The following is a 22,974-nucleotide window of genomic DNA, read 5'->3' as shown; positions in this document are numbered from 1 at the left end:
GTGTAGGTAACTATAGATCAGACTGCTGGGCATTGAGTGATGCTGGTAGTATTTCAGGTTTGAGGTTGTCTGTTCAGCCCAATTGTATAACTACTAGCCATAGTAGCACTACTAGGTAGGCTTCAGTGTCGTCTAGATTGGCTCCTATTTTCACTTGCACCTAGGGATGTCAATATGTCAAGGCAGCAAGTGACAAGAAAGAAGTAACTGTAGTGAGGCTTTGGAGCATTCTAGAGCCCCACAAATGGTATTATAGCAGGCAGGACAGACCAATCTCAGTGCTTGTCTTATGCTCATTGTAACAATGCGAGTTGAACTACGGAGTACAGCCAATAATTAGCCTACTCCTGTCTAGCCGGGATAGCCATTTCAGTCACGTGGATCACTTATCTAATCCTGCCTCGTCGCCACCCGTTCCTGGGGCGGGCGGGCTTGTCTTGCGGCGAGACACTCATCCTCTTCCCGACAACCACTTATTCTTTCCTAACTATCACCACATCGTCACAATGCCGCGCGCAGAGGCTGGAAGTACAAAAGCTATCAGCAACAAGATCAAACAGAAGGGTCTGGGCAGATTGCGATGGTACTGCCAAGCATGTGAGCGACAGGTAAGCGATCCCCGTTCACTCTACCCAGGTAGACTATACTGACTCTGACTGTCCCAGATGAGAGACGAGAACGGCTTCAAATGCCACGTCCAGTCCGAAAGCCACGTCCGTCAGGTGCTGCTCATCGGCGAGGATCCGAAGAAATATATCGAAGATTACAGCAAGCAGTTCATTGATAATTTCCTCGGTCTTCTGAGAACGACGCACGGGGAGAAGGAGGTCAACGCGAATCAGTTCTACCAGCAGATTATTGCAGATAAAACGGTGAGTTTTTCCTTGAAGGGTGATGAGACTATAGGGGTGGGGTGCTAACAATTTGGGCCAGCATATTCACATGAACGCCACGAAATGGAAGAGCTTGTCGCAATTCATCGCGCACCTCGGTCGCGAGGGTCTTTGTCGAGTACAGGAATCTGAAAAGGGGCTGTTTGTCGCGTACATTGATCGGAGTCCGGATACGATGCGCCGCCGCGAGGCGCTGGCGAAGAAGGAGCGGCAGGATAAGGGCGACGAGGAGCGGGAGCAGCAGCAGATCCAGGAGCAGATCGAGCGCGCGCGTCAGGCCGCCGTAAAGGAGGATGAGATTGATCCGGAGGCTAGAAACCTGCAGCGGAAGGAGGGCGAGAAAGTGAAGCTGAATATCGGGTTCGGTGCGAAAACAAGTGAGGACGCGAAGGCTGAGTCACCGGCAACGGCCACTTCGGCCGAAGAAAAGGACTCCAGTGCCTCGCCGGCTTCTCCGGAGGCCTCCGCCGCTGCCTCCCCTGCGCCCGTGGCTGCTCCGACGGCGGCGGCGCCGAAGGTGTCGCTGTCTTTCGGGGTTGGCAGCAACAAGCCGAAGAATGTGTTTGCGACGGCGGTGAAGAAGAACCCTCTCGCAGGGAAGAAGGGTCCTGTGAAGGAGGCGCCCAGAAAGATGACGGAGCAGGAGCGGATCATGAAGCAGGAAATGGAAGCAATGGAGCGCAAGCGTATGCGCGGGGCATCCGGTTTCCCGGATGCTAAACGCCCGAAGATCTCTTGAACGCAGGGCAGTCTGCTACTATGACTGGGTGTGAGTTGAAACTCGGAATCCTCTCACATCTCTCTTCGCTGCCGCGCCTAGACACCGATCTCGCGCGAGACCATCGGTCCTCGTCCTCTGGCTTGGCTGGGCCTCTACGCCGCGAGGGCTTCTGCTTCATTGGTGTCAGGATCTTGCAGGAGCGCTCAATCCAGCGCTGCGGGAGACCCGGACGGCATCTCCACGCTATGCGCATCTGATGCGCTACTAGACAGCAGCTCCGGGTGAGAGCGATGGGTGTCTCCACGCGAGAGCGACTGGTGTCCCCTTTCGATCAGGACTACTCAACCATGGCCTTGTGGAATAAAGGGCTGGGGTGGGGGATCATTTTAGATCCAGGGGCGGTAGATGTCCCTTGATAGCTTAATTTCAGTCATCTACCTATGCTACCGGGCGGGTAAAATGTATTCTTATGTATTCTCGTCCACGTTTTTGTGTATATTGTCACGTGACTGGTGGCTACTTCCCTTGCCATCTATCGGTTGATTCTCTGCATCAACCAACGTAGTTCAAAGCACCGATCCATTCATGAGGCACCTGGTGGTAACTTCGCCTCGTTTGTGTCTTGTCTACGCCACATCCGACGGGATATTATTGTAGTTGCCGTGCTCGTATATTCTTCCATAGTCCCGCTTTGTCAGCGTGGCATCCCCAGATGAGTTAGAAATATATAACCCAAAATGAAGCCCACCAATCATCACAATATTCGAACCTAGACAAAACCAATGAACACCCACCCACAGGGTCACTACTCAAGACTGCAGCTTCTAGTTAAAGTACATAACACACTAGTACCTCCAGTGTATTCACCAGCACGGTAAACATCCGAACACTCGAAACAGCAAGTCAACAAGATGCCCTTCGATCATGCTAATGATTTTAGAACATAAGTGCAAACATTGAGCCATTCGACATAACAAGCCCGGGTGGTCTAGTGGTATGATTCTCGCTTAGGGATTCCAAACCCAAGCATATCTGCGAGAGGTCCCGCGTTCGATCCGCGGCTCGGGCCTTGATTATTTTTTTTGCCCCATTATCATCACCGATCGCGTCTTGAGGTTTATTTTTTTCCCCTTCGTGTTAATGATTGGCCTCTTCTTAGCCCCCCCGCCCACAGATATGTGGGTACAGGCCCAGTATGGTGGCTGTACATCAACATGCACCCGCTGTTCACTCGACCAGAAAGGGATGACAACACCTCGAATGGGGTTAAGACCCTACGAGATACAAACTGAACTGCTACCTTCCTTTACAGCCTGGCTCTATCCTTTTCTATAATTACCGGATCACCCGTTATCTCAACCTCTGAAGGGATCATACATCAAAGCTGAATATTATGATTAATTGCAATGAGGTTATGTATGTCTGTATGTACGTCGTTTGCGTGCCCGGCATTTAGCCGAGCACATAACGATAGAAGGGACATGAGCAGGAGGAAGAAATTAGACGGCGAAAAGGATACTAGATACACAAGAAACCAACCCGTCATGTACGTAGCATAGCTCGTCTAGCTCCGATGCCGGCCAGACTGACCACCATAAAGACACATTAGCTCCAGGGCCCTAGGGTGCCTCGACAACTAGAAGCGGGCTAACGTGGCCCTGTCGCGTGCTGTCAGCGACCGCTTGCTCGTGGTGCTCGCCTCGGTAGTAGAGTTGCCGTTCAAGATCACCCACTCGGCCACGGTTGCACCCTTAGTTGTGTTCGCGCTTGCCTGGTTACCTGCTATCAACAGGGTGGCGAATCGTGCACTGCGAACAGGCCCACTTAGAGTGATAGTTGTGGTGTTGCCACTAGGGATAGAGACAGTGTTGGCCTTTTCGATAGCGGCGCTGTTATAGGGACTCGACTGGGTCACATCGGACAGCTGGGCAATGAGACGGTAAGAAGAGGTGGAGTTGCCGGAAGCAGCGAAGAACTGTGCAGGCCGCGTGATGGGCGCATCGTGGAAAATGATGCTTAGATTCTTGGGGGGAGACTGGTACCAGTCAAAGTAGAAACCAGTTACACTGTCGGCGGATTGCGCGTTGACTGTAGAAAGGGTCACGGTGATCGAAGACAGATTTCCAGAAGAAGGTTGCCAGCGAGTCGAGGTGGCACCATCAACGGCGGAAATAGGGAACTGACCAGGCTCATAAGCATCAGGCGAGTAGACCGGATGGCACTGAACCTGGTTGCCCGGAGTGGTGTTGATGGACCCAATCTGACGGTTAGGGATTGTCAAAGACCCGAAAAGAGGAAGAGTGTAGCTAGCCGTGGTGTCGCTCGTAGACAGGCCGACCTGGACGGTGATACCGGTGCTGTTGAAGCGAACATCGGCTGAAGCTAGAGGTGCCACAGAAGAGGAGCGCTGCAGAGTGGTGTGGGTGTAGTTTGACCAGGTGGAAATCGGCCAACCGCGCCAGTAGAATGTCCGGTAGGTGATGTGCGGGATCTGGGGTGGAGGGTTGGGATCCACGTGGAGGATATCATCCGGCAACAGACGCAGCCCCAGATAGCCAAATAGAACAACCTGGTTGGCACCACCGTGTCCAGTCAGGAAGGGAAACGCCGGATGAGTGCCACCATTAATACTGGCATCGTCGATCATCTGCTCAGAGAGCTGATACCAAGGGCCTCGTGAGTAGGGCGCATAGGAATATTGATGGTAGGTGTAGGCAGAGCAGCCAGACGGAGAAACATCGCTGGCAGCAATAGAGAAGATAGCATAAGTCATGGCTGGGCCATCGGCGGATTGCTTGTTTGCATACTGCACCAGTTAGCATACCCCCAAACGACATGGTAAGAGACCACTTACGTAGTCGAGGTCCGTCAGCGAATTCTCGGTGGTATAATTGTCAGACTCGTAGGCCAAGGGAAACGTGTTGAGTACAATATCAGCCTGCTTTACAACGGCCGATCCATTCATCGAAGTGTACTCCAAGGTTACACCATTCTCGCGTAGTATCAAAACGTTCTCCGCAATCTCATCCCAGGTCTCGTTCGCCTCCAGCCCAAATTGCTTGCGAAACTGGTTGGCATACTTCAGGGTCTCAGCAATAAGTGGCATGGTATAACCACCGGCATCGATTGAGTTCGCGTACTCGTCCTAAAGGAATCAGCTGATATTCGTATGATGTATCTTGCAGACTTACCGGATCGGTCATATTAGTCAATGTGAACGCTGACCCGTTTCGCTGAACAAGGTCTCCGTAGAGCGTGGCTACCGAATCGTAGATCGGGAAAAGATAATTGCGAAACCATTCCGTGTCACCACTAGTTACCCATTGATTGATCATTGCAAGACCAATGTCGCCATTCAGATGGTACTGGTAATCCCAGCACGGCCCCGTAGCAGTGCAATTTCCGAATCGACCGCTCGTCCACGGATAGATTGCGGCAGAAGAACTGAAGGAAGTCTGGTTCTGTGAACCTGCAAACGCAGTCTTGACATTGGCCTCGGCTTGATAGTGCAAGGCAATGCGGTAGTTGGTGTAGCGTTGTGCCGACTCAGGATGCGACGCCACCAGTCCAGGTTGCATCCACAGATCCGCATCCCAAAAGATCTGGCCAGCATAAGAATCCGAGGTCAGACCACCGACAGCGCAACTGTCAATGTTGACAGGCATTCCACCTGTGGTTGCAAGTGTGTTAGGACCTGCAGTGTTCTGCAGCAGGTAATACGTGTTGGTAACGGCAATAATGGCCGAGTCAATAATGTGGCGGTCCGCAGGTAGCTTGCCAGTGATAGGGTCATTGAAACGATCGACAGCACTCTCATGCAGAATCTCCGCCCATTCTGCGACGTGCGATTGCAGCGAGCGGGAGTAACCCAGAGCCAGCCCGGCTTGAGCAGCAAGCTTGGCGGTTTCGCGGGTCACCAGGAAATAGTCTGTGGAAGCTGCGCCAACGAACTTGGTGACGCGGACGGCCTCATTGGCAGTGAAACGAACGTTGACTGCCTGAGCAATAGAGGAGTCATTCGTGTGTACGTAGGGCTTATTGGTGACGAGCGTTCGAGAAGACAGATCAACATTGTCTGAGGCATCTAGAGTGGCATAGATGTATGCAGTGACGTTGCTCACACCCCATGGCCGCACAGCAGAAAAGATGGCCCCTTCGTCCTCTCCCGACTCGACAAAGTCGGTGCGGACAGCCGAATATCCATCCAACACGTTGACAACCGTTGCGTTGCCATCGGTCGAAGGTACAATTTCCAAGTCTACCACAGCCTGGTTGACACTCAGCTTGTGCGCGAAGAGTCGATAAGTGATAGCATAAGATCCTTTGTCGCCGGCAGGGGTCCAGGTATAGGACCAGGACAACACACCAGCCTTGTAATCGAAGGTTGATTGAAAGTCAGTGATGGTCTGATTGTCGACTCCTGCATCAAGGTAAGTGTCGTCACCCAGGTCGAGGATCAAGCCACTCCAGTGTGGAACGCCGCTGATAACACTATCGCTGCCATACTGAGACAACCAGGGAAAATTGGACTTATTTGTCAATGGCTGACGGTCCCAAAAGCCGGCAATGGTCGCAAAGGACTGGCGACGGGAGTAGAGTGGCCATCCGCTGATCACATCACCGTTCTCCTCCGAGTCCATCTCGAAGAAAGGGCCGACATTGGCGACATTGATGCCTATGTAACCATTGGCGATCGAGCCCCGAGATTGGAAGTGACCCTGGTCGACGGTAGTAGTCGTGAGACGCCAATTGTCATCGTCCCAGGTGACACCCGCGAACCGGGTTGGGTAAACACCGGAAGCATTGTTGCTCGATGGCTGGACAAAATCACGGCCACCGTAACGATGAAGGGCGGAGGCAACACGAGCCTGTCGATGGGGGCCTCCCTCGACAGCAGCAGGGAGAGCCAATCCCAGAGACAATAAGTTTACCAGCGACTGGGTTCATTAGCTTCCTCTCTCTCTGAAGGCAGTGTGTGTCTTTGGTATCTGTGGGGTAAATACCTTGAGCTGCATCTTGCTGCGCCGGCAGGCCGTCACAAGAGAGAGCAGTGAACCCGTGCGGAGATCGTATCCGACAGTACTGCAAGAGCAGAGCAGAGGAAAAGGAGAAACGCAGCGACGCGGAGAATGAGAATTTAAAGACCAAGCCTAGACAGACAAAGTTCCTGCGATCGGAGATTTGGCTGCGATGGACGATCCACCCTCGTGTCCAAGTGTGGGAATGCCAAGGTCGATCGGCTGCACGAAGGTGAAACTAGGAGAATTGAGGCGACTTAGGGGAAGAAGATTAAAGATAGATAGACCAGACATCGCGCAGAGAAGAGAAGAGGGAATTGAGGGGGATTTAAAGCAAAAGATGACGGGGAAAGCGACCCGGATGGGCCGATGGGTCAGGGAGTGAATGAATCTTGGGCATGTTGGACATACTCGTACTAGGGGGGAAATGGGGGAGAATTCACTTGGAAGTGGAAGCGGAAGCGGAAGCAGAAATTGATGGCGTCAGTGACAGGCACCAAAAGTCCAATCACGGGGATCCCAGCCAGTCATCTGAGAATGTGGGGAAGCAACAGCCACCGGCTCTGTCCGGGGACTGGGAATTGAGGCCACTAATTGGATAGAGGACCCATTTTGCCTAGAATTCCAAGGTCAAAGAACGAACTTACTCATACTTACTTACTACTGCAGTAGAAGCAAGTTGGCTGGGAATCCTGGGAATATAGTTAAGTTACCTGCAATGACACCATGCTGAGCTGTACCTTGGTATAGTTGAGGGGATGAAGAGGGAAAAGACAAGCCAACTCAGGGTCTTGCGGGGTAAGACTCCGCAGCCACCGCAAGCCACCGCAGCCACCGCAGCCATGTGTTCGGCTGTGGCTGGTGGCCGGGCGGTGGTGGTGGTGGTGGTGGTGGTTGCCTGGTTGGATATTGACTGCCTGGATAAACAACAAATGAAGAGATAATGATATAGAAGCTCGCACACAGTTTTTCTATTTTCCACCGTATCAGCATCAGTCACCTTCCTCACCAACATGTCTCCGTACCTCGCGGTCGCCATCTTCCATCCTCGCTATGGCAACTTCCAGCATTGGGCCCTCCATCTTCACTCCGACACCGAGGATCACCTGTTCGAAGTCGACGGGGAGCACCCAGGTTTCACCAAAGTCACTTCCCACGGCCACCCCCGGAATATCCCCATGTACATCCAGTCAATCAGGGTCTCGGACATTGGCAGTGTGGACATCCCCACTATCCAGGCTGTCGTGGACGCCGCCCTGGTAGACAACGAGACCCTCGAGTGGGACTGCCAGGACTACGTGCTCGAACTCCTCGAGGGGTTCGAATGCGAGGCGGTCATTGATGATGATAACCCCGATTATCTCGAGGCAATCGAGATTCTTCGCAGTAAGCGGGGTCCGATCCTATGATCCTCGGTCCTAGCGTGCACCGGTGTACAAAGAACGGAGGAACCGACAAAGGAAAGGCACCCAAGAGAAAATCGATCCATCTACACATCGCGTCATATTTCGATCATTTCCTGGTGGAGATAATAAGTCCGGTGCATCATGCTCGCATCAAAGCCACCATTCGCCTCCATGCCTCCCCTCGTAACGCCTGTGCTGTATCCCTCGTCCGCTGCATCGCGGACTGATTCTCCACCGCCCGCCGCAGCAGAAAGTGTAGACACTCCTCCGTGGAACCCCAGGCCAGGCACTTGAAAACCCCGGGCTTCGCTTCCGCGTGACCTCCAGCAACGACCATTCCCAAACTAACCTCGTCCGCCATCCCCTGCAGCTGACCCACCTCGACAGGAATCGTCTTCCGGCCTTCCCTTTGTCGTTGTTGGTAGAGCGCGCACGCCTTGGCTACACTCTCCCCGTTATGCGAAGCTACGAACAGTCGCACTGTTGGAAGATCCTCCGCCCTCTCGGATCGAAGCTCAGACCCTGCCCCTCTCGAGATGGAGGGGTAGCAATTTTCGATCAGCGCCCTCACAATTCCGTTATAGTTTGCGTCTGTCTCCTCTTTAGTGTCCCAGATCCTGTCCCGTTGATCATGCGCAATATACGCCCCTCGGACCAACTTCACACCTACCCCCCAACCCTCTTGTCGCGCTAGACGCAGATGACCAGCGAGGATGTCAGCCGAGCGCTTCAGATAGGCCTGGTAGGTATTCAAAACAACGATCGGGGGTTCCTTCTGAGGTGTCTCGGAACTAGGACGATTGAACCTCCTCATTAGATCCACCGCCCAAGAATCAATCGCCGCTTGAAAAACTTGCTGCTCCGCGTCGATCCATAGCCGGGATTTCTGCGCTGCTACGGCTGCACATATCTCATGGATGGCAGCTGCGATTTGCGGCGGGGGATGGGGATCATTCCGCGTGAGTGAGTGAACCGCCAGCGGACCAGCGCCAGTGAATCTAGTTAGGGGTCATATATCAGCAACTAAATACCTCGGTGTATTTTAACCGCCCATCCACCCAGCGACGGAGAAATGCATACTTAACAGCCAAGTAGTCCCCCTCACCCAACATCTTCAGAGTGCGTAGATTCCCCTCTTTCCATTCATTGACCGCCTGTTCCCACTGTGCCTGTTGTAGCTGTCCCTGCAGCACCGCGGCAATCGTTTCCTGATGAGAGCTCGGGCTCACTTGTGCGATCGACTCTCTCGCGTACCCCAGAATCACGCCCTTGAAGCCCAGCCGTTTCATCTCCCGGACCGTCTGGCGAACTTCGATCTCGTTGGTCCCCGCGCAGAAGTGATCGTAGATGGAGCGACGGAGGAGATAGTCCATCGCGGCGTTGGAGGAGGGACGCAGCAACTTGGAAGGGGAGTCAACAAGCAACTTCATGAGCGACAGACAGGGCGTCAGCAGAGGCGATGCCATCACGCTGGTAAGGAACAGAGAACGCAGGAAGGTTCGGGTCGGGAGGCCGGCGAGGGGGGCGGCCGTTACAGACGAGGGCTGCGCGGCGGAGGTTGTCCTCGTTGCAGGAAAAGCAATCTCATGATGATGAAGATGATGATGTTGATGATGCGCTGTATTTTCGGTACCACTCGCTGTCGGCACCGTAGTAGTTGCCGCCTTCGTCGGTGAAGATCCCGCTATGCGCGAAGTAGTAGAAGTCGAGATACAGAGCCTGTGACAGAACACCAGAGGATCCAGCCGCGGCCGCGAAACGAGATGAGATGCTCGAGCTTTCATTTTCACACACAAGGTCCTACGGACACAATCACAGAGAGTCAGTCAGTAAGCAGAGGAGGATTCCCCGCTCAGCCTATATTTATACCAATGCGCCCTTGAGATGACCGCAGGGTGGGATTGATGACCCCTTCCATGCCACCTTTCGGCTCGAGATTCCCTCCGGTGGACCCCCCGATTGGCTTCCGTCGAGGCGGGATCGTCAGCAGTTGCATCTGCCCAAAGTTAACTTATCGGTTCAGCTGCCCACCAGTGCCCACTGCCCGCGGGGTGTTCGGCTTCTGCTGCCGCTTGCTGGACCACTCAGCATTACTGTACCCAAAGGTGTTATCAACTTTCCAGTGTTGTTAGTTCGTGAACTTATCTTCGGTTTTCACCCGTCTTAAAGGCGGGGAGGGAGGGAGGGGGTTTGTCGTACGACCTTATCAATGCGGATCCTTCTGGCTCAATGTGAGAGAGTAAAAGAGTAAGGTAGTAAACAACTGGGACCAAGACCTCCAATCATCAAGTCATCTCGCCTTGAAACCTTGAAACCGAATTCTCAAGAACCACAAAGAATCCCTTAGTCAGGAAGCAAACAGTGACATAAAATAGGTAAACCGAGTATCAACCAACAAAAACGATTCACAGGTGGAAGGAGGGTAGAATAATACTGATTGATACTTTGGCTTCTCGTATGAACGAAAGCAATCTTCGGGTTCTGCTTCCGAAGGTGAGAGAGAGACTCTCCGCGCTTCAACCCCAACGCTACCGCTCCCTCTTTCAATGTCACACCGGACAGTTTTGGAGATCGCGACCCCTCTTCCCCCTTGCTTCTTCTGTGTCACTCCTAGAATATGTGGGATAAGTCAGATTTATGTAATGCTTTTGTGTTACCGTGCCTGTTGAGGGAGTTTCGAGGTGGTTGGTTGTTTGAGGCGGTCAAGCGGGGTGGAACAGAGGTTATCACAAATGGTGGTATGCCGTGGTAAATTGATGGGTTAATTCCTCGGAGGATTCAATTCAGAACCGCGCCTTGTTCAATACCTCAAGCAAGATAAAGTTCGTCTTCTTTTGTGGCCGATAATGTAGGAAACAGAAGTTGTGCTCATATTTGCAAGGCTAATGCTAATAATAATTACATCAAAGATTAGTCGGTCAGGGCAGCGCCCATATCAGCTTATTTTCCGTCATCAATTTACCATTGGCAGCGGTTACCTAGCCGAGCAATGGACAGAGCGACCGATATAGGCGAATAGACAGATGCCGCCCACTCCTCCTACCAAGGCATACTCAGAAGGGATGCCACCACAGCTCATCGCCTAATTATCAACGGCAAACCGGTCCAAGAACTTGAATGTCCTTAATCCCTCAGTGAACTTATCAAAGAACGAGTCCGATGCCTCGTCTGCAACGTAGACTCCGTCTCTCGAGGTCGCAATGCCTGCACTCTTCAGAGCTCCGGACCCACTTCCCAGCGCGGCAACGGGCTTTCCGAAGCGGAACCCATCAATGAGGATCTGCAGCGGACGGCCCGCCGGATACAAAGTCGTGGCGTTGCCCTGAGGAGCAGTCAACGAGGTAGCTGCAAACAAACTCTCCGCTCCGGGGGCGACAACCAGTGCATCGAATTGAATGGCATCGGAGGCGGAGTAGGTCTGGCTGACACCACTAGCGAGACGCTCCGCCACAACAACCACGTCAACGTTCTTCTTGGCCAGAGAGTCGGTGAGAGTTTTGGCAGCGGCTATAGAAGAAGGGCTCTGAACGGAAGCGAGGTAGCCGACTTTGAGGCCGTCCAGCTTTTTCAGCGGGGTGCCGAAGCTGCCGACCCCAGCCGTGGTGTTGGTGTGGTAGTAAGTTGGGTCAGGAGCAGGAGGACTCACGCCAATGGCGCGGGCCACACGACGGGCAATATCGTTGGAGATGCGATTAAGCTGGAGGACAACATTCTCCCGAACGACAGAGCTTTGTACGTTGGCGTTCTCGAAGCGGATTGCGTCAATCACAAATTGCTGCTCTGCGGGCGAGAGAGAGTTGTAAAAGAGTCGGGGCTGAGACCAAACATCAGAGAATGTAGGAGAGGTGCTACGAAGGTAGTTTCCATTAGCAACACGCCGGGGCGCTGTAAAAAAGCCATTGCCAACAGTCTGGTTGGCTTGCTTCGGAGACCCGCTGTTCAGGGTGTTCGGGCTGTAGGCGTTGGGGTTGAGGGGGATGAACATTTGGCCTGCCAGGTTTAGCTATAAGGGTAGCATGGATGAGGAAGAAGACGTACCGGCACCGTCACGGTTATTGTTGTGGACAGGCACACGAGGCTGGTTGATGGGCAGTTGCTCAAAGTTAGGCCCGCCGTGCCGATTCAGCTGGGTGTCAAGGTAGGAGAAGAGACGCCCCTGGAGAAGAGGGTCCTCGGTGAAGTCGACACCACGGACGATGTGACCGGGTTGGAACTGGAACCTTTAGCATGCTGGTTTACACATCGGGATAGGGAGCACACACCATAACCTGCTCGGTCTCCGCAAAGTAATTGCGAGGATTGCGGTTGAGGGCCATTTTGCCCAGCTTTGTGATAGGAACATATTCCTCTGGAACGATCTTGGTCGGGTCAAGAAGATCAAAGCCAAAACGCAGCTGGTCGGCTTCATCCATAATTTGTACGCCGAGCTATGTGGGTCAGCAGTGCGTCGCCTCGAAAGAAAAGGTAAAAAACGTACCTCCCACTCGGGGTAACGGCCTGCCTCGATGGCCTCGTAGAGATCCTGGCGCAGGAAATCGGGATTCTTACCCGATACCTGCTGGGCTTCCTCCCAGACCAGACTGGCCTTACCTTGCAATGTTTTCCAGTGGAACTTCACCAGTTTAGTTGCACCGCTGTCTGTAACCAGGCGGAAGGTGTGAACTCCGAATCCATCAGTGAATCGGAACGATCGTAGAATACCGTGGCCAGACATCGCCCAAAAAAGTGTATGTAATGAGCTGGGCTGCTGGCTGAAGAAATCCCAGGCGGAGTCGTGTGCCGTGGCAGCCTGAGGGATTTCATTGTCACCCCGAGGCTTGACTGCATGAATGAGATCCGGGAATTGGATAGCATCCTGAATGAAGAATACAGGGATGTTGTTTCCCACAATGTCTGTGAAGCGTTAGTATAGGTCTCGAGCAGATTACCGGAAGACTGACCAAAATTGCCCTCGTCGGTGTAGAAACGAGTTGCAAAACCATGAACATCACGAGCCAAGTCCGAGCTACCGCGACTACCCGCGACAGTAGAAAAGCGTACAAACACAGGTGTCTCCTTCCCCTTCTCAGAAAGAAAGGAGGCAGCCGTGAGATTGGAGTAGTCTCCGTAGGAAACAAACACACCATGGGCACCTGTTCCACGAGCATGAACAGCACGTTCGGGAACCTATATGGTCAGCTTAGATCACCACGGTAGACATGGAACCTTACTCGCTCATGGTCGAAACGTTGAATCTTTTGGCGAAAGATAAAGTCTTCCAGCAAGGTGGGACCACGCTCACCGACGCTGAGGCTGTTCTGGTCTTCGATAGGACCGCCTACGTCACTGGTGAGATAGGTGTTATTGTCGTTGAGGTAGTACTGGGAGAGAAACTCCTCAGTGGCTTCAGAGGCGTCGGAATCATCACGCCGGGTGAGCTCGCCAGTCATATACGGACAGGCGGCTTGTGCGACGGCAACGAGGCCGAGAAGACCAATTGAGCGCATTTTTCACGCTGCTTGTCTATGTAGAGTTCCAAGTGAGCAAATCATCGGCCTAGGGTGAAACAGAGGGTCAGCCGACATTGACTCACCAGTACCGGCAAGAATCTGACACAGAGCGACACGACGCTAGAAGAAAGACGTGGGGAGGCCGAAAATTGGGGGGTGGGGGAAGGGAGCAGGAGTGGCTTATATAGAGTCGCGAAGCGAGGGGAAGGAGTGAAGAACCGGGCCAGCATCCACGGCAATCGGGAATCAAAATGAGAATAGCACGAACATGTCCAATGCGACTTCCCGTGGCCATTGGGAGAAAGCTGGGCAAACGGGCCATAAAACTGGAATATCGCCCGAGCAGACTGTCCCTTGCCGTCTCTGGCTGGAGATGATGCCTTGCTGCAGCAGGTGATCGTGAGAAATATGCTTCATTCTATTGGTTTGTGCAGGTGGAACAGTTGCAGCCCATCCCAGAATGGTTTTAGTTTTACGAGCCAAGAACGTGGACGAAATAGTTAATCATCCAATTGCTGTTGCTTGGTGGTTGGATTATAGGTGGGTGGATGTGAGCAAGGTTGAGGATTGACTGATCCAGCCGTTGTCGATCGTGGCTTGCCCATTGATAACTATTCCGTCCCACTGCTTGGTAATGATGGAGGGTCTCGATGGTCGGCGGAGCGTCGGAGCCGCGACAGGCTGACTTGGATCAGGCAACATGACGTGATACTTGTCGAGGTGAAGAAGAGAGGTGAACAAATGTGAGAATGTGAGATGTGCTTAGAGAAGCATAGACCATGTTTAGTGGACTGACCCAGTGGGGAGTTCCGTGTTGGATGATCCCAATGAAAGTGAGAGAGAGAGAGAGTGTGTGTGTATGTGTGTGAAAGAGACGTACGGAGGTTGACAAGAGAAGGAACGCGTCTCCCGCCAAGCAGCCAAGGGCGAGTTTCCACTACCACTACAGAGATTACAGGGAATCTGCACCTCCCCTGGCTTTCTATCACACCCTAACCACTACTACTTCCTACTATTGCACTACTCCTGCACGCAGTGTGCACTCGCTGCTATTTTGGGATCTCCCCTGGTCAGCAACCCCGGTTAAGAAAAACGTGATGATCTCCACGACCGCTGCAGGAACGACACAACCGAGCAGAGAATATGCGATAAGTTCTTTTGAACAGAAACAACAATGTGTTATAGAGTATATACATTTAATAGGATGGAGAAAGCTACCAGAGAATTGCTCATTAGTACTCACAGAATCACACCAGAATTAAGCGATGAAGATAACCTTGGTACTACGCTCTATGTAGGTAAGAAAGAAGGTGTTCCAGGGCGGGGTATCCGAGTAAGCTTACCCGTAACGGGAACTAGCTACACCTTAGGTAACTTACAGTAACTTACTAGGTACTAACCTCCAGGCTGACTTGGTTCAACGGTTAACATACAGTACTTAGTTAGGTAGTTACTTGCAAAGCATCATATCTTCTAGCCCTCAATCGTTTCCCAAGTTTAGGTCTCCAATGGGATACCCCGAATCTAGCGACTAGCAGCCCCAAAATTCAAGCTGTTTGCTTACGGGTAGGCTGACACTCGTTCCTAAAGTGTGCTTGCTGCTCATCACTGGTATACCAATAGATCGGCTGAGATGGTTTTCTAGCCGGGATTACGGTGCCGCTAGGGATGTGTGTGTGCATTCCCTAGTTCAAGAACTCAACTCCGTTATTGATATTGGTTATAACCAGTCACAACCATGACCTATCTGACAAAGATCTGGGCTCGGGCTAGACTCTTGCGCTCACTAATCAGTCGGCAAGACTTTCTCCGAGCTCCAGGACAGTACCTTAGCTCCCGCCACCCACATTATCATCGATGAACTGTCGTCCTCCGAAGAGCCAAGCTCAACTTCTCCAATCATGTCTGTTCCATCCAGCAACGAACAATATTAGAAACACAATCTCAATGGTTCATACCTATGTTCATCCTCTTTCAGGATCCCCGCTCTTGCCCTAAGAACATCATTAAAGACACCCGCTGCACATATCACCAAGATATACCAACATCAGAGACCAGCCACCATCACTACCACCTCCGGACTACGCGACTGGCTGGGCAATATTCGCATCGCCGCCAGGTCCTGGATCATTCAAGCCGTGATACACATCTGCCATAGGGCGACGAATACACACATCCATCTTATCGAAATTGATCTCATCGTTGAGAAAGTCCTGCACATGGTAGAACCTCATCATACTGTCTAGGCGAGTGGACCAGGGGTCAAAACTGCGACAAACCGGTTATGATACTTTCTTATCTGGAATCGAGCACCAGCCGACTCTGGCAGAGAACTTACATGCGCTGTACAGGCACCCCGTTGACCCTGGTTGAATCTCTCTCATGATCCCAGATCATCATTGCCGGCATCGCCAGGTCTGCCACAATCTGTCTCACCGGGCACTCGGGTCGACATGCGAAAACCACGGTCTCCTCATCGATAACGAGGAACCCCTCCGGATCTTGTAGCACCTGTACCCCGAACTGCCGGATGACCTCAATATCCCGCTCAAGGTACGTCTCATTCTGCACGTATACGCGAACCTCCTGCCCAGTGGTCTCGAAGTTGCGGGCGTCAAGGTACTCCTTCAGCGCGATGAGAAATGCATGCTGGTAGCGAGCACGGGAGTTGTTGGACGGCTGGCCTTGCATGTCGCGGGACATACTGCCGCAGTCGAACCCGATGATCTTGGTGATCCGGGGCATCTTGGGGTACTCGTCCAGCAGGTGCCGGAGCAGCTGGTAGTAGGGGCTATTCCGCCAGAAGTGGAGAGTGGTGAAGAGGTTCAACCGGACCTTCTCGAACGCGGTAACCCCATATTCGAATCTCTCCTTGGTGATCGGGTCGCGTGTGATGACTCGGTGGGCGACGCGAATACTGCAGGGGATGGTGTACACTTGATTGGGTATGACACCGCTTTCCAGCCTTTGAATGGGCATGAAACACAGACGAGGTTTCCCACTAGCATACGACGGCCACCCAAAATGTTAGCGTTTGTGTCTCTTCTCTCGTGCGACTGAAGAAATTCGGGGAAGTATACGCACAGCTCACGCTCATATCCATCGGCACCAGCCCAGACTCTGCCAGTATTGATGATAAAGTCGACACTAGTGCCGTCTATGGCCATGACCTTGATGGCATCGCCTCGTTTGCTGACCTTCAGCTGACCGTACGCGTTCAGAATCGCCTCACGGGTATAAAGAGGCACCCCGAGTTTGTACAGCTGCATACATTTGAGCATCTCCTCTCCATCATTCTCCAGGCGGCGTGGCTGGCTGCTGCCAGGCGTGAGCCTAGCTACCGTGAACATGAATTGCACTTGACCATCATCGCCGGGTAGTGGCAGAGGCATTCTGAAGAATCAAAAGGGGTAGGAAACCTCAACGTAAGAAGAATTGTCCACAAAGTAATTCCCGCTATCAAAGAAGAAGGGAAAAGAACGAGAACTTTTTTTAGTGAGCTTCACTTTCCAACACGATGGTACACTATGCTGACGGTACGTAGAGAGGTTGATGAAGAGGCTTTACAAGGACGTTGATGGAGATGGAGAGAGACTTGAGGTGTTACCGGTTGTTGAAGAGTCGAGCGAAGATGAGAGACGCGTGTAAGGAACTACGAACACGTCCCTCCTTTTCCCGGTGTTCTGTGAATATACCTGACTTGACATGGGATCCACACCTTCATCTGACTGGCATCTATTCAAATCCAGCTTTGCTAAACCAAGACATTTTACTATCTACAAGCCGCCCACGGGCCAATTCACTGATTAGTAGGAATTCAAGAACCGTGTTGATTCCTTTCTCCAAGTATGACTAGAGAAACGACAAGGAATGGAGAACCGATCATCTTACGAGTGACCTATAAACGGCTGTTTTGCAGACTTCGAGCCATTGAAATATGCTGGATCATATGTATGGAGACGAATAAGTGAGAGAGCTACCTTGGCTGCGACCTGAACATGACACGAAGCAAGATCTACACATTTATGATTCGGAATCTCACTGAATAGCGACACTGCGTCGATACAAAACAACCATAGAACAAATCAACCAAATCTTGGAAGACAAGAAGACAATTTGTTCCCGAGTCCCCGTCCAACACCACCTCGGTCCACTCCCTCTGCTTCTTACCTTTACCATAGAAAATATCCGACATCCATCGCCGAAAGACCGAAGCATACGGCAACGCATCCACGGGTGTTCAAATCTCACGTTCTGTGTGACAAATATACGAGAAAGGAGTAACGAAGTACGCAGTTCCCGCAAAAAATTATCTTAGGGTCGCGAGTCATTTTGACTTTGAGAAAAAGCAGTAAGCTCATCCAGAGATCCGGCGTCGTCGCTCCCTTTCTGCACAGGTTCATCTTCGCTTGTTGCTGAAGTGCAAGGACTGGTCACAGATGTTTTTACTGACGTGCTGACAGGACTATTGACTGTTGGACTGCTGGAACCGCTTGTCGTTGCGCTGGGCGTCTTAGAAGTAGAACTTTCAGGCGACCCAGAGGATTATTCGGCATTCTTCTGCGCAAATGCTTTGCCAAGCCGACGTACCTCCTGGCTCAAATCATCCGGTTGAATGCACAGCTCGAGAAAGGCAAGCTTATCGTGCTCGTCATATGCTCTCTTGAGGGCCGCTTCGAGATCTCTCTGCGTCTTGACTTGCAGGGTGAACAACGACGGATTACTTTCCATATACTCCTGCTTCTTGGTCGCATAAGGGTTATGAGAGGATGCATGAGGGCTTGCGGAGAGAGAAGCGGCCAGCTGAGAATAGTTCCAGTTGGCGATGTAGTTATACGGCCCATCGTGGACGGTCGTCTAAGGAAGATTGATCAGTGAATGCGAGGAAACATCTGACGGCGCTACATACCTCGATCTTGTAGCCAAGGTTGTTGAAAATGATGATGATCGGATTCAAATGCTGACGAACAATGGTGCTGACCTCCTGTGCGGTCATTTGAAACCCACCATCGCCGATCAGAATGATCGAACGGCCCCGCGAGCGGGCAAGCTGAGCGCCAAGTCCAGCCGGTAGTGCCCAACCAATGGAGCAATACGGCATTTGGATTTGGCAGTCTGTCCCGGGAGGAAGCCGTATATGATTAGCGAGAAACCAAGCCTCTCCTGCGTCACAAAGCATTGTGTCATCACTTCGCAGAATGTTTTGAATGCCATACATAGCATGCTCCAATGTTAAAGGAGCCTCAAGGTCTTCCGTTTGTGGAGGCTTTGCCCCCAGGGTCGGCTTTGGCCGTGGAACTGACTTGTGCTTGGGTTCCATCGATGATTGGGTAAGTTGTCTAACCACCGCGGCAAAGCCTATGCCTTGAAAGCATGTTTCATCGGGCAATTCGACCCAATCTTTGCCGATGCTGATCATGCGGCTCTTTGCTTCGTCAATGCTGGTGAAGATACCATGAAAGTCGCACCAATTTGCACCGACAACGAGCCAGAGATCAGAGTTCATGAAGACCTTTTCTCCTTCCGGATTTGTGAGACCATTCCATAATTGGCCACAATACTGCGGGTGCGATTCAGATATGCAGCGGCCATCGGGCTGGCAAAATACGGCACAGCAGAGTCTATCAGCTAGGGCTTCAATGTCATGCGCGGGAAGCAGACGACGCGCAAGGCTCCCAAAGAGGAGGACAGGCTTCTCCGATTTATTCCAAGCCCCAGTGATAGCATTGACGGCTTCCTCATTTCTGCGAGTTTGGGTTATTGTCTTAGATATTTCGAACGGAGAAGGAGGGGAGCATGCAGCTCCTGCAATATCATTGGGAACTTCAATAAAAATGGGAAGGGAGGACGCGAGACACTTGCTTATAGCGTCATCCAAGGCTTGAACAGCTGTTTCTGCTGATTGAAGACGAATAGAGGCGGCAGTGACGCCCTGATAGGCATCGAGAGCTTGTTCTCTGTTCGTTGCGCTAGGTGCATGATGCAAGAACTTCCGACTAGATAGCATCCCTGTTGTTGGGCAACCAGAGAGAACGATGATCTTGATGTTTTGAGAGCAAGCGCCTGCCACTGCATTTAGGGCTGAAAGAGCCCCTACCACATATGGTACGATAAGAACGGCGATGTTCGCGGGCGAAGTTCTGGCGTAGCCATCTGCTGCGTAACCTGCATTGAGCTCGTTACAGCACCCAATCATTCGGAGATTGGGATTCTTGAGCAGATTATCCAGAAGTACAAGGTTTGTGTCCCCTTCAAGAAGTTAGTAGAGCAAAACCACTAACTTGAGCAAGGCTCTCACCAGGCACAGCTAGGAAGTCGCGGATTCCGAGCTCCTCCAAACGATACGCAATGTAAGTGCTGATATTGAAGCTCTCTTGATAGAATGTAGGCTTTGGGAAAGTCTCCTCGGATCGAGTGTTCTCACTGAACGAGGGGATCTTGACTGTTGCCTGCCCCAGCAAGCTACTTTCGTATCGTGAGCTTGGCCTATGAGAATGATTCTCGGGGTATTCCTGGTGTACGGCTTGAAGCATCTGAGGTAGTTCATCAAGCGATATAACATGAGAAGGTTGATAGAACTTATTCTTAATGAATATGTCGATAGCCTTTTCAATCTGCTCTCTCGAACCGCCGTAGGGAGACGACTTGATTTGACCCATTCGCAGCAGCAGGTTAGACATGTCCAAACCTCCTGTTTTTCCTGGGGGCTTCCCCACAACAACAATAGACCCTCGAGGCCGAACATACTGAGTAGTATCCTCTAGAAGTGCTTCAGTGCCCTCGATCATAATGGCCGCGTCAGGACCACCGACGGTTAGCTTTCGGACTTCCGTCACAATGTCTTGGGATGTATGGTAGTCCACATAGAAATCAACCCGAAGATTGTCCTTGTATAAAATCTGACCCTCACCTCCAGTGGAGATTGCAAGTACCCGACAACCATGGGCTTTAGCGTACTGGCATGCCAGTGATCCGATGCCACTTGCGGGTCCAACAACAGCTTGTACCAGTCAGTAACTACAAACCAGGTACGTACTTTTGGTACGTTGTCGCACTTACCTAAAATGTCGCATTCTGCTACCTCGGTTTCTTCCACAGCTCTGAAGCATGTGGTTCCGGCACAAATTATAGGTGCCACGGTGTCGAGGGGATACTCCTTCGGGATACGGACAGCATGACGGGCTTGAATGACGCAGCAAGTGCCAAAGGTCCCGTCAACAGAGAAGCCCGTCATTTGGGCTTGAGAACAAGCCAGAAAGTCGGCCCGCTTGTCGGCCTCACAGACACCACAAGTTTTGTTCACCCACTATTGCTCTGTCAGCTTTCAGCAGTTGCGAAAGCCTGGGAACGGAATATACCTGCACGCCCACATGATCTCCAACTTTGATGTCTTCTACTTCACTTCCAATAGCCGTCACGATACCCGTGCCCTCATGTCCCTCTTGCCTCTTGTTAGCAGGATTTAGGTGAGTTGGTTAGAGAACGTACCGACGCGCTTTTCTCTTTTGATGGTTGAAGGCGTGCCTGTTTCCGAGTCAGATCGCATCACGATGAATAAGGCTGAAAGAGTCACCTTTCCATGCATGAATATCGGAATGGCACAGACCCGAATACTTTAGTTCGACTAGAACCTCATCAGGTGCGGGCGATGGAACGCAGCTCTTGCAAATCGAAGAGTCTAATTGGTCAGCGGAGGGGGTATAAAAGAAGAGGGAACAACCTGGCTGACTGGAAGTGGATTCGTTGCTGGCCTGAGCACCCCACATCATGCTTGATGTGGCTTTGATATGGCTTTGTATCGTGCCTGAAAGAATAAGAGTGATCTTAGGAAATGACAATATAGAACAATAGACAATGAAAGTTAACATGCAATGTATTATCAAGGTGTCACCATCAAAACTTGGCTTCACCCGGCGCAGGCCGCACTTTTATACACCTTTCGAGGTTTGATGAAGACACAGCCCCTCCGTGTAAGAATTCAAAGTTCAGCGCTAGAGTCTAATGGCAATGAGCTCAAGAAGTTGGCGTCGTTGAAATGTGGGTTAATCAAGAAGGGGTAGAGGTCAGTGTCCATCACCTCTAAGAAGGAATTTGATTACCTCATTCAGTCAGCAACTTCCTCATCTCAGAAGGTGGGTTTCTCTCCGTCTGCATGCCTCGGGACCAATTTCCATTGCCAGCTGCACAATTACTGACACAAGCAGTCTGCGCGAACATAAGGAGTGTTCCTCGGACGCATGTTAAATCTTTCTAGCATTCCTTGCCGTCCACAGAAACTCTCACGTGTCAATCTTCAAGTGCTTTTGATAGTTGCTCCATCATCTGAGATGCATTCCTGGACGCTCTTTTGGCTATCTAAGAGCTAACTTGTCTCCCGTCACAGATGGCCTCAATGTACGTCCTTTAGTATGCATTACGCGGATCGAGGACTACTTTCTCGCCGCATTACAGCAAAGAAGCAATCTCTCACTCATATTCGGAGGATAAGGATAGACTTTCGATGACGGAAAAATACATTCCAGGAAGGTCTATGATCGTGTGGTGGTGGCTAATTTAAGGTTAAGCCATCCTCTCTTGGAGAGGATACTGTGTTCGACCGTTTACGGTGAGGCTTTGAATTGAACGTACTGCGCAGGTGAGGATCATTCCTCAGCCGATGTGCTTGTATTATACGGTGTATCTTGGGTCTTGAGCCTACCAAGTTGAGCAGTTTAGTGGTGTCCTAACCTACTCTCCACCCATGGATCGCGATTCTATGGCCTCTTGATCCAGATGATTTTCCATTTTCCGAACAGACACTCGAGACCCAAGTCAAATTCGAGATGCAGGGGTCCTGGATCCACTAGGAATGCTAGCGTGCATGACTGTCCTGCATGAAGACTTATCTGCAGATTCTCTGGCATTCGATTGAAGATCTATGACCTCTTTCCGCAGGGATCGACGCTGCACAAGGTAATCTTCACTAAAAACCTTAACCACGCTTTGCCTGATCGAATGACTGATCATCAGCATGTCCATAAGCGTGGAAATTGGGGCAAAACAATATCCTCATCTTATGAATTCGCTCATGATCTTCATCACTAAGCCGCAGGATTTACCAAATCCGGTAAACTTGGGTAAGGATAAAAGGGAGCTTGCCAGGTTGGTGATGGCTCAGGATGATGTTGAAACATTCCGAGGCTGAGCTGATCTCACTTAGCGCTGAAAAGTTACATTGACTCTCTAGCGTGCTCAAAAAGTGCCAAGATTGAGCTTAGCACATTTCTGCTCTCTGTCAGCCAGCATACAGACCTTGAATTACGATTGATGCGACTAAATGGTAGCAGTGACGTATTAGTCCTGCACATAAGCAGTTATCTAAAGATATGAATCTTATCTGGCATCAATATCGCTCCCCTAGAGCTATTATGGCGACTTGTAGATCTTCTAGACGCTGGAAGTACACAG

At 51.5% G+C, this 22,974-nt stretch overlaps 8 protein-coding genes and 1 non-coding gene across 9 annotated transcripts; 4 read left to right on the top strand and 5 right to left on the bottom strand.

Annotated features, from left to right (window-relative positions):
- Positions 1 to 452: 452 nt before the first annotated feature.
- Positions 453 to 2,069, top strand: BO72DRAFT_439261 (putative C2H2 finger domain protein (Kin17)). Its single transcript, XM_040943405.1, has 3 exons — positions 453 to 608; positions 666 to 872; positions 934 to 2,069. The coding sequence occupies exons 1-3, from the start codon at positions 507 to 509 to the stop codon at positions 1,630 to 1,632; spliced, it is 1,008 nt and encodes a 335-aa protein (XP_040796677.1). The 5' UTR covers positions 453 to 506; the 3' UTR covers positions 1,633 to 2,069.
- A 522-nt stretch (positions 2,070 to 2,591) lies between these two features.
- Positions 2,592 to 2,683, top strand: BO72DRAFT_t275. The gene has a single exon. It is a non-coding gene; the product is annotated as a tRNA-Pro (tRNA).
- Positions 2,684 to 2,997: 314 nt separating this feature from the next.
- treA (alpha,alpha-trehalase treA) lies at positions 2,998 to 7,052 on the bottom strand. Its single transcript, XM_040945737.1, has 4 exons — positions 6,618 to 7,052; positions 4,806 to 6,551; positions 4,469 to 4,759; positions 2,998 to 4,420 (listed from the first exon to the last, which is right to left on the bottom strand). The coding sequence occupies exons 1-4, from the start codon at positions 6,627 to 6,629 to the stop codon at positions 3,251 to 3,253; spliced, it is 3,219 nt and encodes a 1,072-aa protein (XP_040796676.1). The 5' UTR covers positions 6,630 to 7,052; the 3' UTR covers positions 2,998 to 3,250.
- A 422-nt stretch (positions 7,053 to 7,474) lies between these two features.
- Positions 7,475 to 8,041, top strand: BO72DRAFT_500804 (uncharacterized protein; the record flags this gene model as incomplete). The annotated part of the gene is made up of 2 exons (XM_040948929.1): positions 7,475 to 7,533; positions 7,588 to 8,041. The coding sequence occupies 2 exons, from the start codon at positions 7,475 to 7,477 to the stop codon at positions 8,039 to 8,041; spliced, it is 513 nt and encodes a 170-aa protein (XP_040796675.1).
- Positions 8,042 to 8,109: 68 nt separating this feature from the next.
- On the bottom strand, positions 8,110 to 9,939 carry BO72DRAFT_269588 (putative proline oxidase Put1). Its single transcript, XM_040940189.1, has 2 exons — positions 9,119 to 9,939; positions 8,110 to 9,036 (listed from the first exon to the last, which is right to left on the bottom strand). The coding sequence occupies exons 1-2, from the start codon at positions 9,820 to 9,822 to the stop codon at positions 8,178 to 8,180; spliced, it is 1,563 nt and encodes a 520-aa protein (XP_040796674.1). The 5' UTR covers positions 9,823 to 9,939; the 3' UTR covers positions 8,110 to 8,177.
- Positions 9,940 to 11,120: 1,181 nt separating this feature from the next.
- On the bottom strand, positions 11,121 to 13,524 carry cat1 (catalase catB; the record flags this gene model as incomplete). Its single annotated transcript, XM_040941746.1, has 6 exons — positions 11,121 to 12,028; positions 12,077 to 12,251; positions 12,301 to 12,465; positions 12,516 to 12,931; positions 12,979 to 13,204; positions 13,249 to 13,524. 6 exons carry the CDS (start codon positions 13,522 to 13,524, stop codon positions 11,121 to 11,123), a joined length of 2,166 nt encoding a protein of 721 aa, XP_040796673.1.
- Positions 13,525 to 15,608: 2,084 nt separating this feature from the next.
- BO72DRAFT_462811 (SRR1 family protein) lies at positions 15,609 to 16,919 on the bottom strand (the record flags this gene model as incomplete). Its single annotated transcript, XM_040946573.1, has 3 exons — positions 15,609 to 15,795; positions 15,866 to 16,444; positions 16,612 to 16,919. 3 exons carry the CDS (start codon positions 16,917 to 16,919, stop codon positions 15,609 to 15,611), a joined length of 1,074 nt encoding a protein of 357 aa, XP_040796672.1.
- A 128-nt stretch (positions 16,920 to 17,047) lies between these two features.
- BO72DRAFT_269336 (uncharacterized protein) lies at positions 17,048 to 17,474 on the top strand. Its single transcript, XM_040940188.1, has one exon. It carries the CDS (start codon positions 17,105 to 17,107, stop codon positions 17,381 to 17,383), a length of 279 nt encoding a protein of 92 aa, XP_040796671.1. The 5' UTR covers positions 17,048 to 17,104; the 3' UTR covers positions 17,384 to 17,474.
- A 598-nt stretch (positions 17,475 to 18,072) lies between these two features.
- Positions 18,073 to 21,293, bottom strand: BO72DRAFT_472280 (thiamine diphosphate-binding protein; the record flags this gene model as incomplete). Its single annotated transcript, XM_040947129.1, has 7 exons — positions 18,073 to 18,384; positions 18,437 to 19,776; positions 19,826 to 20,527; positions 20,587 to 20,833; positions 20,886 to 20,968; positions 21,101 to 21,205; positions 21,248 to 21,293. The coding sequence occupies 7 exons, from the start codon at positions 21,291 to 21,293 to the stop codon at positions 18,073 to 18,075; spliced, it is 2,835 nt and encodes a 944-aa protein (XP_040796670.1).
- Positions 21,294 to 22,974: the final 1,681 nt, after the last annotated feature.

Source organism: Aspergillus fijiensis (assembly GCF_003184825.1).
Source record: "Aspergillus fijiensis CBS 313.89 unplaced genomic scaffold BO72scaffold_71, whole genome shotgun sequence".
Taxonomy (NCBI): domain Eukaryota; kingdom Fungi; phylum Ascomycota; class Eurotiomycetes; order Eurotiales; family Aspergillaceae; genus Aspergillus; species Aspergillus fijiensis.
This window is presented reverse-complemented; position numbering and strand designations above follow the sequence as displayed.